The 13,857-nt window shown below is 49.1% G+C and overlaps 1 protein-coding gene across 5 annotated transcripts in view; it reads left to right on the top strand.

The window, feature by feature from the left end:
- Positions 1 to 13,620, top strand: part of GLT1D1 (glycosyltransferase 1 domain containing 1) — a 108,846-nt gene extending 95,226 nt beyond the window's left edge. For 4 of the 5 annotated variants that reach the window (XM_036874809.1, XM_036874814.1, XM_036874812.1 and 1 more), the window contains one exon: positions 11,626 to 13,620. In XM_036874809.1, the coding sequence (XP_036730704.1) occupies positions 11,626 to 11,787 (162 nt within the window). In that variant the 3' untranslated portion in view covers positions 11,788 to 13,620. Of the gene's footprint in view, positions 1 to 7,728; positions 8,024 to 11,625 lie in introns of those variants that run through there. The other variant, XM_036874813.1, reaches the window with a different exon arrangement.
- The last annotated feature ends 237 nt before the right edge of the window (positions 13,621 to 13,857 follow it).

Genomic DNA, 13,857 nt, shown 5'->3' with positions numbered 1-13,857 from the left:
GGATCAGGGGTGCATCCAGCCACGTAGGGGAGTCACAGTTTTCTAATAGCCACGTTGAAAGAAAGTAAAAAGAAACAGAGGAAATTCATATCAATAATATATTTTATTTAGCTTCATCTCTCCAAACTTGCATCATCTCAACATGTAATCGATATAAACAATTCTTTTCCCCATCCCACCTGCCCATAGAACTGACCGTTGGTTTCAGTGCAATATAAACAATTTTTAATGAGATCTTTACATTCTTTTTTTTTGGAGGCTCTGAAATCCTGCGTGTATTTTACCCACCAGCTCATCTCAGTCTGGAGATTAAATTTGTATCGAAATAACTTGGTTTGCATTGAGACTCCGTACCATTTGCAGCTGAAAAAGTAGATTCACATGTCCAGGTTGTTGCAAGTAGACCTGTAAAGCTTTGTAATACCTGAATCAAGCGCCAGTGTTAAAATTTCAGTTTAAGTCCATTCAGGTGAATAATTAAAAATGCAGTTCCCGGGCACACTGGCCCCACTTCCAGAGCTCAGAGTGGGTGCTGGGCGGCACTGCTCCCAGGAGAGGGAGCGATGGGGCAGGTGGTCCCAGCCAGGCCTCCTCTGTGTGCCGGGCACCCCTGTAGGGACCCTGCCCGTTTCTCTTACTAATCCTCACGGGAACCCCACGCAGGTGTTACCGTGATGATCCCGGAGAGGGTGAGGCATTTACCGTCGAAGCTCAGCGGGAGATGACGGGGCTGGGGCTCGAAGTCTCAGCCTGCTGTGCTCGGCCACCCCTGGGAGCGTTTGCACGATTCCTCGTGTGGCTGTCTCTCCCTGTGTCTCTCTCTCCTTCTTTCTCTGTCTCTGTTTTTCCCTCTATCTCTGTATGTCTCTGTCTCTACCTTTGTCTCTGTCTTTCCTTCTTTCTCTGTCTCTGTTTTTCCCTCTATCTCTGTATGTCTCTGTCTCTACCTTTGTCTCTGTCTTTCCTTCTTTCTCTGTCTCTGTTTTTCCCTCTATCTCTGTATGTCTCTGTCTCTACCTTTGTCTCTGTCTTTCCTTCTTTCTCTGTCTCTGTTTTTCCCTCTATCTCTGTATGTCTCTGTCTCTCCTTCTTTCTCTGTCTCTGTTTTTCCCTCTATCTCTGTATGTCTCTGTCTCTACCTTTGTCTCTGTCTCTCCCTCTCTGACTCTCCCTCTCTCTGTCTTTGTGTCTCTCTCTCCTTCTTTCTCTGTCTCTGTTTTTCCCTCTATCTCTGTATGTCTCTGTCTCTACCTTTGTCTCTGTCTCTCCCTCTCTTGACTCTCCCTCTCTCTGTCTTTGTGTCTCTCTCTCCTTCTTTCTCTGTCTCTGTCTCTGCCTGTGTCTCTGGCTCTCGCCCAGTTTTCTGTGCCTGTCTCTCCTCCTCTCTGTGTCTCTCTTTCTCCCATCTCCGTCTTTCCTTCTTTCTTTATCTCCGTCTGTTTCTGTCTTTCCCTCTATTTCTTTCTCTCGCCCTCTATCTGTGTCTCTCTCTGTGTCTCTGTCTCTGTCTCCCTCACCATCTCTCTCTTTCTCCCTCCCTCCCCTCCTCTGTTGCCTGGGCAGAGAGGGGACACTTTTCCATGGGGCCGTCCTCTAAAAGGATTCTGCTCACCATTTTGTCCGACTTCTTGGGGAGAACAGACCTCTTTCTAAGGCCCAGTCCTGCTTTGCTTCTCTGCCTGTGGCTGGTCCCTGGGGTCAGAATGACCCAGAGGGCTGGAGGTGGTGGGGGGAGAGGGACGCCTCGGGTGGGCACAGCGCTGAGCGGTGCTGCGCAGAGCCGGGCTTGGCCAGGTGAGGAGGACGAGGATGGAGGCACCAGGTGAGGCTCGCCGCTCAGGAAAGGCCAGGCCGGGAGCCAGTGAGGGATGGAGCACAGGGCCCTTCCCGGCTCTGGTCCAGGTTTTTGCACTCCCGGCCGGCAGGCAAAGTCTGACAGTCTCTTAAAATAGGAGGACGGGAGGACAGTTTCTCTTCTGCTTGTGGACTCTCCACCCGCCTTTACGGGCCAGGAGGCTGCATCTCGGACCTGACCTGCGGCCTGACCTCTGCCGGCCGCCCGGGTCTCACAGGCTATGTGTGCGACTCTCAGACCCGCCGGCTGTGCACACCCGCTCTGAGTGTGAACAAGCACCTTGCGGTTTGGGGGCTTTCTTTTTTGAAAGTGAGAATTTTTAGCTACAATATTATTAAATATGTTCAGTTTCAAGGCTCTGACCATCCATAATCGCCACGATGCAAAACATGTGTTCACGTGTAAAAAATACCCCTTCCACATGCTTTAAGAGGAATAACTGTGTTTTGCAATCTGTGCGGCATGAAATAGAATTTGATATTTCGAAAACCAGCTAATTGTAGTTTGGGGGCTCGCGATTAGGAGAGCGGCCTGCCTGGCCCCGCCCGACCACACCGAAGGGACCCGCGGCCCCAGCGCTGCCGGCCGATGCCCTGCCCGTCACCCTGCGAGTTTGTCCCTCTTCCCGGGGGCCTGGTGGACTCTTCTGGTGACGAGATGTCAGGACAGCAGATGCGGTGCCCAGCCCGCTCCAGGAATCAGCCCTGTAGGTGCGTCTGCAGTGGATCCTGAAATTCAGAGTAAGGTGATGATGGTGACTTCTTGGCACTTGCAGAATTCAGGTGAGTGGGCTGTGCAGGATCCTCGGGGGCTGCGGCTGCCAGGGTGACGCTGTAGGAGAAGGCGCGGGACCCCGGCAGCCGGCTCAGGCCCCCTCCCCGCGGCCTCCCGGCCAGTGCGGCGGTGTGCGCGCACGAGCAGCCCCGCACCACCGTCCTGGGCTCTGTAGCTACGTGCTGCTTCCATCTGTCTCCGCCTCTCAGGGGCTCTGCCCCCAGAACACTGCTGTATCCAGACCCTTACACCCTCCCCCCATTCCAAGGCGCTACTGGGTCTTGTCTGAACGGTTAGAAGAGCTTTCTCTGCTCCATCCCGTGCATCTCCTCCTAGCAGCCAAAGGGACCTTTATAAAATGCAGATGCCGTCCCATCCGTCCCCGGTGCAAAACCCCTCTGTGACTTCCTGTGGCCGCAGAGAAAAGGCACCTCCCGGCTCCGCGCCTCTCTTCCTCTGCTCCCTGCCCACCCCTGCTTCTTCCCGCAGCCGGGCCGACAGGAGCCTCCTTCCCCCTCGGCTTCACTGTCTCTTTCTTGAGAGGCTTTGGTGGCCCTCAGTCTCCCTCCCCCATCTTCTCCATCCCCCCCCCAACCCCGTGCTTTTCCTTCGTAACCCTCTGCGCAGTTCATACACGCGCCCTTGCTTTTATCGTACGTGACCTCCCCGCCCGAATGAACGAATGCCCCCCGGGGTGGTGGTCACGCTGGCTTATTCACGTGGCCCCTCGTGGTGGTCCTGGCACAAATGGGTGCTCCGTAACTATCGGAAGAGGTACTTACCCCAGGGCATTAAAGGGATGATCTTTCTTGGAAAATAACCAAACACCTTTGGTTATTTTACTTTGATGTGAATCTACACTGCATGCCACCCAGGTGTAGTTGAACTGCTTTCTTTTCCTGTTTTCTTTGCAAAGTAGCACATGACAGCCTCGGCCCCTGAACTCTGCCCGGACTCCAAGGTGTCCCTCCTTGGATGGTTCTTCCCACGGCCTCGCTGAAGTCAGCATTCCTTGGGTGACACTGCCAGTTGGTGTCCTGTTCATGCCATCTCCCCTGAGTACGACCGGGATGACTTAATTGCAAATTTCGTCGCACATTTCTTCTGGGTTTTGCTCTTTCCCTCTGACTTTCTGCCGCTGGCAGCGTGCCCACCACAGCCATCTCCCGGGTCCACCTCTTCTCTTCCAAGCCTTTCCTCACTTCCTTCCCTTTCCTTCCTGACACCCTGCTCTTCCCTGCCTCCGAACCAGCCAGGGGAGCATGGGCAATTTTCTGCCAGCTCGTGTATTGAAATGACGCTCTGGTCGGAATCTGGGAAGCAAGAGAGTGGGAAACGCAGAGAATATTCACTATCCTTGCTTTTAGTTTAATCAGTAGTTCCCAAATCCCATGGATCTGTGCGGTAGCTTTGTGGGTTTGCTCCATCCTCCCGTGAAGCAGCCAGGCCTGGTGGAAAAGGACCTCGACTCTGGGCTGCACTGTCTGAGCTTAATTCCCATTTCTGCCACTTACTGCTGTGTTACCTTGGGCAGGTTCCTGGACCTCTCTGTGCCCCCGTTTCTGTCTCTGTGAAAAGAGTCATAGTCATAGCACAGAGTCCTCGTTCCTTTTCTGCAATTCCAAAATCCAGAGAGCACTTGAAAACCAGTTTTATTTTTAGTAAGTTGGGTGCCAAAACTCAGTTGGCAGCAAACTCATATCTGAGCTGATGTGAAGTTATTCGTGGCTTTGTTTATCCTGCTTGGTGGGACGATTCTTAAGTGTGATTTGGAAGTTCTGGTGTGTTGTTTATGGGGCGCTGTGTTAGACCCCTGGAGGGCATATGTTACTAAAAGGGCACGTAGACCATTTTATTAAAAACCCCAAATCCTGGATTCTGAAACATGGCTGGTTGTTACCTGGGTATAAGCTCTTGATAACTGTTGACTGTTGTTATAAATTCTGACCAGTTCTGGCCCCCGCGGGAGGCTCTTGGCCAGAGACCAGGTGTCACCGTTGAGAAGGTAGAGAACAGGTTGGCACCTCACCGAGGCTTTCTGCTTGACTCAGCCAGGCACAGAAGAGAACTGAAAGGCGGTTCGCTTTCTCACCAAGTGGTCCACGGTCGTTCACTACTGCTACCTCTCACGGGCCACCCGAGAACAGTGGTCTAGATCACAGGCCGGAGCCTCCAGGGCTCTGCCCCATCACTCCTGGGTATCGCTGGGCTTGGGACCTGGCTGTGAGCTGGCTTGTTAGATGCGAGCTCAGGAATTGTCCTATTAAAGGGCCTGAGCTTGCAGTGTGAGTGAACAGGACGCATAGCCAGACTCTGCAGCCGCCAGTCTTGGAAGGGACGGGTGGGAAAGAGCCAGATCAGACTCCCAGCTGCCGCCATTCAACGGCCACGGGTCATGGTCAGGGGCCCGAGCCCCTGCCACCTTCTCCGGCTCTGCATCGGGCGGGTGGTGTGGATGGGGATGATCTACCGGGAAATTGCTTCTAAACCTACCCAGGTTGGCTTCTGTTCCAACATCTGCCCAAGATTCTCACAGCTGTTGTTGATATTCGTTTTAAAGTCAGCCCCTCTCTCTAACCATCACGTTGTCATGTGAACAAGCAGCCCTCCCCAAACTCAGGTATCGCTGCTGCAAGTTTAAACGATAGGCTGACCATGGAGAACAGTATGGAGGTTCCTTGAAAAACTGAAAATAGAGTTGCCATATGATCCAGCAATCCTACTCCTGGGCATATATCCAGAGAAAACGATAATTTGAAAAGATACATGCACCCCAATGCTCATAGCAGCACTATTTACCATAGCCAAGACATGGAAACAACCTAAATGTCCATCGACAGATGAATGGATAAAGAAGATGTGGTACATATATACAATGGAATATTACTCAGCCATAAAAAAGAATGAAATAATGCCATTTGCAGCAACCTGGATGGACCTAGAGATGATCATACTAAGTGAAGTCAGACAGAGAAAGACAAATGTCATATGATGTCACTTATATGTGGCATCTAAAATATGACACAAAGGAACTTACTTACAAAACAGAAACAGACTCACAGACATAGAGAACAAACTTATGGTTACCAGAGGGGAAGGTGGCGCATAAATTAGGAGTTTGGGATTAACAGGTACACACCACTATATACAAAATAGATAAACAACAAGGTCTTGCTGTATAACACAGGAAACTATATTCAATATCTTGAAATAAACCACAATGGAAAAGAATATGAAAAAGGATATATATCTGAATCACTTTGCTGTACACCTGAAACTAACACAACATTGTAAATCAACTATACTTCAATTAAAAAAAAAAAAGACTGGGAATTCCCTGATGGTCCAATGGTTAGGACTCCATGCTGTCACTGTCAGGGGCCTGGGTTCGATTCCCTGGTCAGGGAACTAAAATCCCACAAGCTGTGCGGTGAGGTCAAAAAAAAAATAGACTGAAGGTTTATGCTGAATAATTCCAAGGCTATTTGCACGTTCTTACAAGTGGTCCCCACTTTACCCAATGGCAGGAGTCATCGAGAGAACAGATAATGGAATTATTATGTGGCCACGTGTACATATACATCATTGTGAACGATGGCATTTGGATGAAGCTTAACACTAGACCAGCGAATGCTGTTTTGTGTAAGAAAAACAAGACAGATGCGTGCATGTCACTTCTAGATGGATCTTGAAGTGTGATTCTCGCAACTTACAGTTGTCAATAAGATGAATCTTTCTTTTTTTTAATATATCAGTTTATTTATTTATTTATTTTTGGCTGCATCGGGTCTTCGTTGCTGCGCGCAGGCTTTCTCTAGTTGCGGCGAGCAGGGGCTGCTCTTCGTCACGGTGCCCGGGCTTCTCATTGCGGTGGCTTCTCTTGTTCTGGAGCACGGGCTCTAGGCACACGGGCTTCAGTAGTTGTGGCAGGTGGGCTCAGTAGTTGTGGCTCACGCGCTCTAGAGCACAGGCTCAGTAGTTGTGGCGCACGGGCTTAGTTGCTCCGCAGTATGTGGGATATTCCTGGACCAGGGCTCGAACCCGTGTCCCTGGCATTGGCAGGCGGATTCTTAACCACTGTGCCACCAGGGAAGTCCAAGATGAATCTATTCTGTGGCCAAATAACTTGTGTAAAATAGGGTTGGCACAGTTGTCCATCTTAGACTAGTGTTTTTCATAGTCTGACTCTCCAGAATCTCCTGGAGGGGAACTATTAGAAAATACACATGTGTTATGGACTGAATGTTTGTGCCTCCACGCACTCACCCCCAAATTCACATGTTGAAATTCGAACCTCTCCTGTGATGGTATTAGGAAGCGGGGCCTCTGAGAGTCCATTAGGCCATGAAGGTGGAGCCCTCACGAATGGCATTAGAGCCCTAATATAAGGGACCCCACAAAGATCCCTCGTTCCTTCTGCCATGTGGGATTATAGTGAAAAGACGACCATCTCTGAACCAGGAAGCAGGTCCTCACCAGACACCGAATCTTCCAGCGCCTTGATCTTGGACCTCCAACGTCCAGAACTGTCTGCTGTTTATAAACCACCCCCTGTCTGTGGTATTTTGTTATAGCAGCTCACACAGACTAAGACACCATTCCTGGACCTCGCCCCTGACCTACCCAATCAGAATCTGTTTTTTTTTTTTAAATTTTATTTATTTATTTATTTATTTATTTATTTATTTATGGCTGTGTTGGGTCTTTGTTGCTGGGTGTGGGCTTTTTCTAGTTGCAGTGGGCGGGGGCTACTCTTCGTTGCGGTGCGCAGGCTTCTCACTGTGGTGGCTTCTCTTGTTGTGGAGCACAGGCTCTAGGCATGCGGGCTTCAGTAGTTGTGGCACTTGGGCTCAGTAGTTGTGGCTCGCGGGCTCTAGAGCACTGTGTCAGTAGTTGTGGTGTATGGGCTCAGTAGCTGTGGTGCACGGGCTTAGTTGCTCCGCAGCATGTGGGATCTTCCCGGACCAGGGCTCGAACCCATGTCCCCTGCGTTGGCAGGCGGATTCTTAACCACTGCGCCACGAGGGAAGCCCCCCAATCAGAATCTTAAAGCGAAGTCTGAGGACCAGAGGCACAGACTAAACCTTAATTAACTCCAGGGTTCCGAGGAAAACCACGATCCGCAATCGAAACGACAGCACATCTGTCAGTCTTCAGAAACCTCCTTGTCAACATCTCCCATCAGTGAGCTGTCGTAGTCGAAGCATCTGGAGAAGCAGCTTCAGGGCTGTCTAACTGAACATGCCTTCGGAGCCTGAAATCCAGAGTTTTTATGCAATTGACTTTCGCTTCTCCTGGAAGAATACGTATGTATCCCTTACAGAAGGTGGTCGGAATGGAATGCTCTTTCAAACCATCCCGTGTTCAGTCTGCCAGCTCCCGTGTTCTCTCTGCATGAGGCGTTTGTTTCTCGTTGAGGGGCTCCCCCCTGCCCCGTGGCTTTCAGCTGACACGGTTATGAGAAGGATCCCAACAGGGCTCTAAATATACATCCTGTAAAACTGACACTGCTTCTCACGCCCTGGATCTGGCTGGTACCTCAGGGCGACAAGGCAGGTCGAAAAGATTTAGTGAGAAAAAAAATTTTAATTGAAATATAGTTGATTTACAATATTATATTAGTCTCAGGTGTACAGCATAGTGATTCAATATTTTTATACATTATACTCTATTTAAAATTATTGTAAAATATTGGCTGTATTTCCTGTGCTGTATAATATATCCTTGTAACTTATTTATTTTATACGTAATAGTTTGTACCTGTTTGTACTTATACCCCTATCGTGCCCCTCCCTCCTCCCCTCTCCCCACTGGTAACCGCTGCTTTGGTCTCTGTAGCCGTAAGTCTCTTTCTGTTTTGTTATATTCATTCCTTTGTTGTATTTTTTTGATTCCACCTATAAGTGATAACATACAGTATTTGTCTCTCTCTCTGCCTGACGTATTTCTCAGTGAGTTTTCTCCACCAGCAGGGACTACTCAGAAAGGAAGAAAACTCTGAAAATAGTCAACTGCTAATTGAATAATTATGAAAACAAACCATGGTGTTTTACATGATTTTTTTTTTTTAACTTTAGAAATCTATAACCTAAGCCAGTGTTTGCACACCTGTGGTCCTGGGCTGGGTCTGGTCTGCACGCATGTTTTGTTTAGTTTGCTGTTTACTTAAAATTTTGAATTACTTGTTGGTATTTAGCATGGAGTGCTTTTACATAAATATGCCGAATTTCGACTTCTCTTGAAAAACAGCAAACGTGGGAACAAGTGGAGGCCCCTACTCACTGAGGCAGCCGGGGTTCGGCACTTGCGGGCCTTCCCCGCCGGGAGCCGGCGGGCACTTGAGTTTCCAAGTCTGATCTAGAGCAGTGCCTACATCTGTCTTTGAACTCTCTTAAGATGTGGAATCCCAAGACTTGGTTTCTATTTTCTTTGGTTTTAGTGTGTGTACCCTTTAATGCCTCATAACTTATCATCATGAATAATTTTCAAGCATAGATCATTACATCACATAAATGATGAATTCTCCCCTCCCCCCGCCAAGGCTTGGTGATCGGATACGATGGGTGTTCTGGCGCGTTTTGCAGCTGGCAGTTATATAAAACCTTTTGGGCTTTGGCTGGGATGATGATGAATTGGCGTTTGTACTTGTTTCCTGGAAGTTTTGCTGCAGCTCTCATGGCGTGGTCCTTTGGTCCATCGGATGAGTGTCTGGTCGCTGGTACGGGTGGTTGCTGGGCATCTCGGTCCAAGGGGTCATTCATCCTCCAGCAGGCTATCTCAGGCTCCTTTGTGGGGTGGCCTCAGGCTCCAAGAGGGCGAGAGTGGGAGCTGTTAGACCTTTTGGAGCTTTGCTTGGAAGTCAAACTACACCACATCTGACCTATTCTGTTGGTCAAAGCAAATTCCAGGGCCAGCCCAGATTCAGGAGATGGGGAAACAGACCTCCTTCCCCCTTTATTGGAGGAGTGGGTGAGCCCTATTTCAAAGAGACGTTCATGCAAGGATGGGAGACTGCGGCCACCATCTTGCACACAGCAAATGACAGTCTGTGTCAACGGGCTTTTCTCATTGTCCGCACGCGTGTGTTCAGAGTATTTATTGCCTTAGTTGTCGCGGAGGACCTGTTTTAGCCCAGAAGAAAATAATCCCAGGGCCTCAGGGAGTGACTCTTACGATTCAAGAGTGAGATTTTTCTTTCCTTCTCTTTCTTTTCTTCCAGCCGCCCAGCCAGGGTTTTTTTGTGTTTTTTTGTTTGTTTGTTTTTTAATTTTTCCAGCCAGGGTTTTATGCCAACGGCCAAGATGTTTCCCACTCCTTACCCAACTCTCTCTTGCTTTGTTTAAGTCAGTGTTTTTTGTTCAGTCTTCCATGCAGAGAGGGAAAAAAAAAAGTGCGCTTTATCACATCCTATTCCTAGAAACTCTCATTCAGGATTCTGTTATAAAACGGTCATATATTCTACAGAAATCATAAGCAGGGGGCTGGGTTTTAGCCAAAGTGTCTGCATCAGATAAATCAAAGATATGACCAGCATCATGAAATAATGTACCAAAGCTGTAAGCCTCTCGAATAATTTTAATAAGAATGTTGTTCTCCTATGAGATGGGAATAAATAAGTTACATTTTTATTATAAAAAGAACACCAATTTACCATAAAGTGTATATATACTACATAAAAATATAATTCCACTCTATCGTAAATATTGCTCTTTATATTGCTAGCTATAAAAATCATCCAACTGTTAATTAACAATAATTTTGAGAATACGTGGGCGTTCCTTGTAAACGGCAAAGCACTGTGTATTAATCTTAGGCACTGTTGCCTTATTGGAATTTACACGGGTTGGGGAATCACAATAATAATGATAGCTAAGTCTGGGCTAGGCGCTGCCCTGAGTTCTTTGTATTAACTCATTGAATCCTGTCAACACGCTATAAAGCAGGTACTGTAATTATTCCTAATTTAAAGATGAAGAAACCGAGGCTCAGAGAGGTTACGAAACGCACCCAGCATCACTCCCGTGAAGGGTAGGGTGTGAATTTAAATGCAGGCCTCCTGGCTGGTGAGCCCTGCTTTGACTTATGTGCAAATATAATAAATAATGCGTGTTCCCCTCCCCCTCTCTGAATACTCTTTAGCAATCAAAAGAATTCTCGTTCTTTCCAATTATGAAGGGCTTTGATATTAAAAAGTGGCCATTTTTTCATTGCATCAGCGTCTGCAAGCATCAATAAACATAGAGCACAGCACACTTCCTCCCTCTGAAGCGACAGAAGAAAAGTGTAGAAAATCGAGGCCGGTTAAATCCCCTGTCCCCTCCTTCACCCGTGGAGTCTGGGGCAGGGCAGGGCTTACCCATCCAATGCCCACCGCCCCTTTGGAGATGATCACTGTGGGGCTCAGAGAGGTTAACTAGCTTCCCCAAAGCCACACAGCTAAGTTATGTGTCGAAGAAGGATTTGAACCCAGATCCGAACCAGTGGAAGCCTGGCCCTTTCCACTGCACCAGGTGATGTATCACGATTTGAAGACACTCCGTGCCCGGGAGAGATGAAAGGATCAACACAATGGAGAACAAACGTGGCAGGGGTAGTGTTGTCTATAATACAGGAGCTCAGATTCTGGAGTAAGACCTGACTTCCTATCTCAGCTGATACAAAGGAGGGAAGAAACTGTGGATCTAAGATTTACTGTCAGGACTCAGTGACCATGAGAAGCAGCAGCTTTGAGCGATCTAGGGAAGAAAGATGGGGAAGCAGAATCGATGACGACAGTGTTTTTCCACGCTGTTCACCCTCGCACGTGTGTGTGTGTAATTTCTTAGTCCCAATGTTTGCGCTAACTCGCATCCTTCCGAAAGGCCCTTTTCTCCAGAATACGGTAGGTGGGCAAAGGAGGGACCAGGAGCAAAGGCAGACACGGGCTTTTGGATGCGTTTGCAACCCCCCTTCACCAGTTACTTATCTCTCTTTCTCCTCCACCTCCTTCTTTGCAGGAGTTTGTTCGGCTGGCAAAGAGACTGGGGGGCGATCCGGCGTTAGAAAAACAAATCGTGGCCAACGGAAGGGAGTATGTGAGAATGTATCATTCGTGGCAGGTGGAGAGAAACACCTATGGGCACCTGGTCAGGATGCTGGAGGGAAGCAGTGAGGACTAAGGGCGTGCCTGGTGCCGTGAGATGCTCAGCCCTGGGCAGACACCCAGGGGCAGGGCTCTGGGCAGAAGGGCCATCCAATCCAAATCAAGCTGGGTTCACTGGAACCGTAGATTTATTTGTCCTAAGACGATTCATCCAGAACCTCTCTGTGCTTCCAGGTAACAGCCCAGATGTGTTTCCTGATCAGTCCTCATGGAGATGCAGTACTAATTGGGGCAGGGTAACTGTTTTTAAGGGTCATCAGGGAGGGAGTTTGATTAGCTGCTTTAGGACTTCTAGGGACAGTAGGGGCTTATTTGTAAGCCATCACAGGGAAGGGTAGGCCCCTCTCCCCTGTCTTCTGATGACCTGTGACCCATCACTGACTGTTCAGAGAGCAAAAGCAAAAATCAGACGTGTTGGCTGAGAGGGGTACTGGCAGTGATTATAACGTGGTACAGACCCTGAAGCCAATCTGGGGCCCCGACGGATGTGCGGCTGGGCCCCCAGGCTCTGCAGGTTTCCTTCTCTAAACGCTGGAAACAGTGCCGTGCGTGAGTTGACCTAATCAGTCATGTAACTGAAAGAGCGGGGAGTGCTCTAAAAAAGCAGGCAGACCCCCGCTCCCCCCATAGGCTCCCCCCACCTCCTGGTTGAATTTGGGTTGAAAACCAGTTGGAACAAAGCCCATATCGCCCATGGCCTGGAAAATACTGGAGCCTGGCTCCTTGGGTTCAGCATCAGGGACCCAGCATCAAGGATACAGCATCAGGGACCCAGCATCAGGGACCCAAGGATGAGTGTCGATCTGGTCACCAGCCTCCAGCCCATCGCAGGACCGGCACTCGGGTCCCCTTGACCTTATCCAACACAGGGCGAGCTTAACCAAGTGTCGTCATCACTGGAAGGACGTCCTGGCTGCACCGGTGCTGCATCCCCCAGACCCTGTGCTTGTTTTCCTTGGTGGCGGTATTTGCCTCTGTTGGATCCTGAAATCCCTGCTCTCTCACGGACGTTCCATGACAACAACTGGGGGTGAAATGCTCCGTTTCTCGTGGGAGGTGAGGAAACGACCGGGTCCAGAAGAAGGAGACGAAGCCGGCTCCAAGCCCGGCAGAAGAAGCTTTTCCTTAGTGTTTGTTCCAATGCCTGCAGGCCCTGGAGTGGGGAGGAGGGAGCCGCGTCATCTTTGCCTCAGACTTCACGACATCTTGGACTCTTTTCTTTCCAACCGTCCTATTTTTGTAAACAACCAAACCTACATCTTGTTTTTAAAAGAGTAAACCTCAGACCGAACATCTTAAACTCTAACGACCTGGGGATAAGAACAGCACGTTTATGGACTCTGTACTGTGTCACTTCCTGTGTCGTTCCGCGCCTCAGTCTCAGAACAGGATCCCTCCCCACAGGCAGTTACCTGCAACCCGGAGATACTCCTCGCAGCCAGGATTTGCTGTCCTGCTAACAATACCCCTCACAACCCCCCCTTTCCTGGCATCTGAGGGTCACTAGGGTCGGGGCTCCCCTGTGGCCATAGCGAAGAGAGGGAGGGAGAAGCAGAGCCCAAACTCCAGGTGGACAGCTCCATCTGAGTCTGGAGTCAGCGATGCCAGCCTAAGAAAAGGCCGCGTGTTGTCCCGGGTACCAACCAGCAATGCTGCTGTTGATAAAATGCTGGTCGTCGGGAAGCTCCGCTCTCGTCCTGGTTGAGTGACACGGTAGGTGCCTCGCTCCAGTGAACCTCAGCATCGTTCATTCGTGTCTTTATGGAAACACTCACACGTGCTGCGTGCCCTTTGGGGAAGGGCGTGTTGTTTTTAAATGAATAAAGTGTCACCATCCGCTCTAGAGAAAGAGCCCCTGTGTGTTTCTTTCGTGAGCCTTGTTCTGCAAGAAACAGACCCTCCACACCCTGTAGTCCCCGCACTTTGAAAGAAGATACACTGGAGCATCTCATTAAGAGGGCGTTAAAATGCAATTGCGATTTTAATACCAAAGTATAGACGTAAAAAAAAAAAAGCTTTTCTATAAATGTTCTAGACGCTCTCAGTTTCATACTCAGTTAACTTTATGTTTAAACATTTTGTGTAT

The sequence above is a fragment of the Balaenoptera musculus genome, chromosome 14 (assembly GCF_009873245.2).
Source record: "Balaenoptera musculus isolate JJ_BM4_2016_0621 chromosome 14, mBalMus1.pri.v3, whole genome shotgun sequence".
NCBI lineage: Eukaryota > Metazoa > Chordata > Mammalia > Artiodactyla > Balaenopteridae > Balaenoptera > Balaenoptera musculus.
Note: the sequence above shows the minus strand (reverse complement) of the source record. Positions and strands in the feature narration are given on the sequence as shown.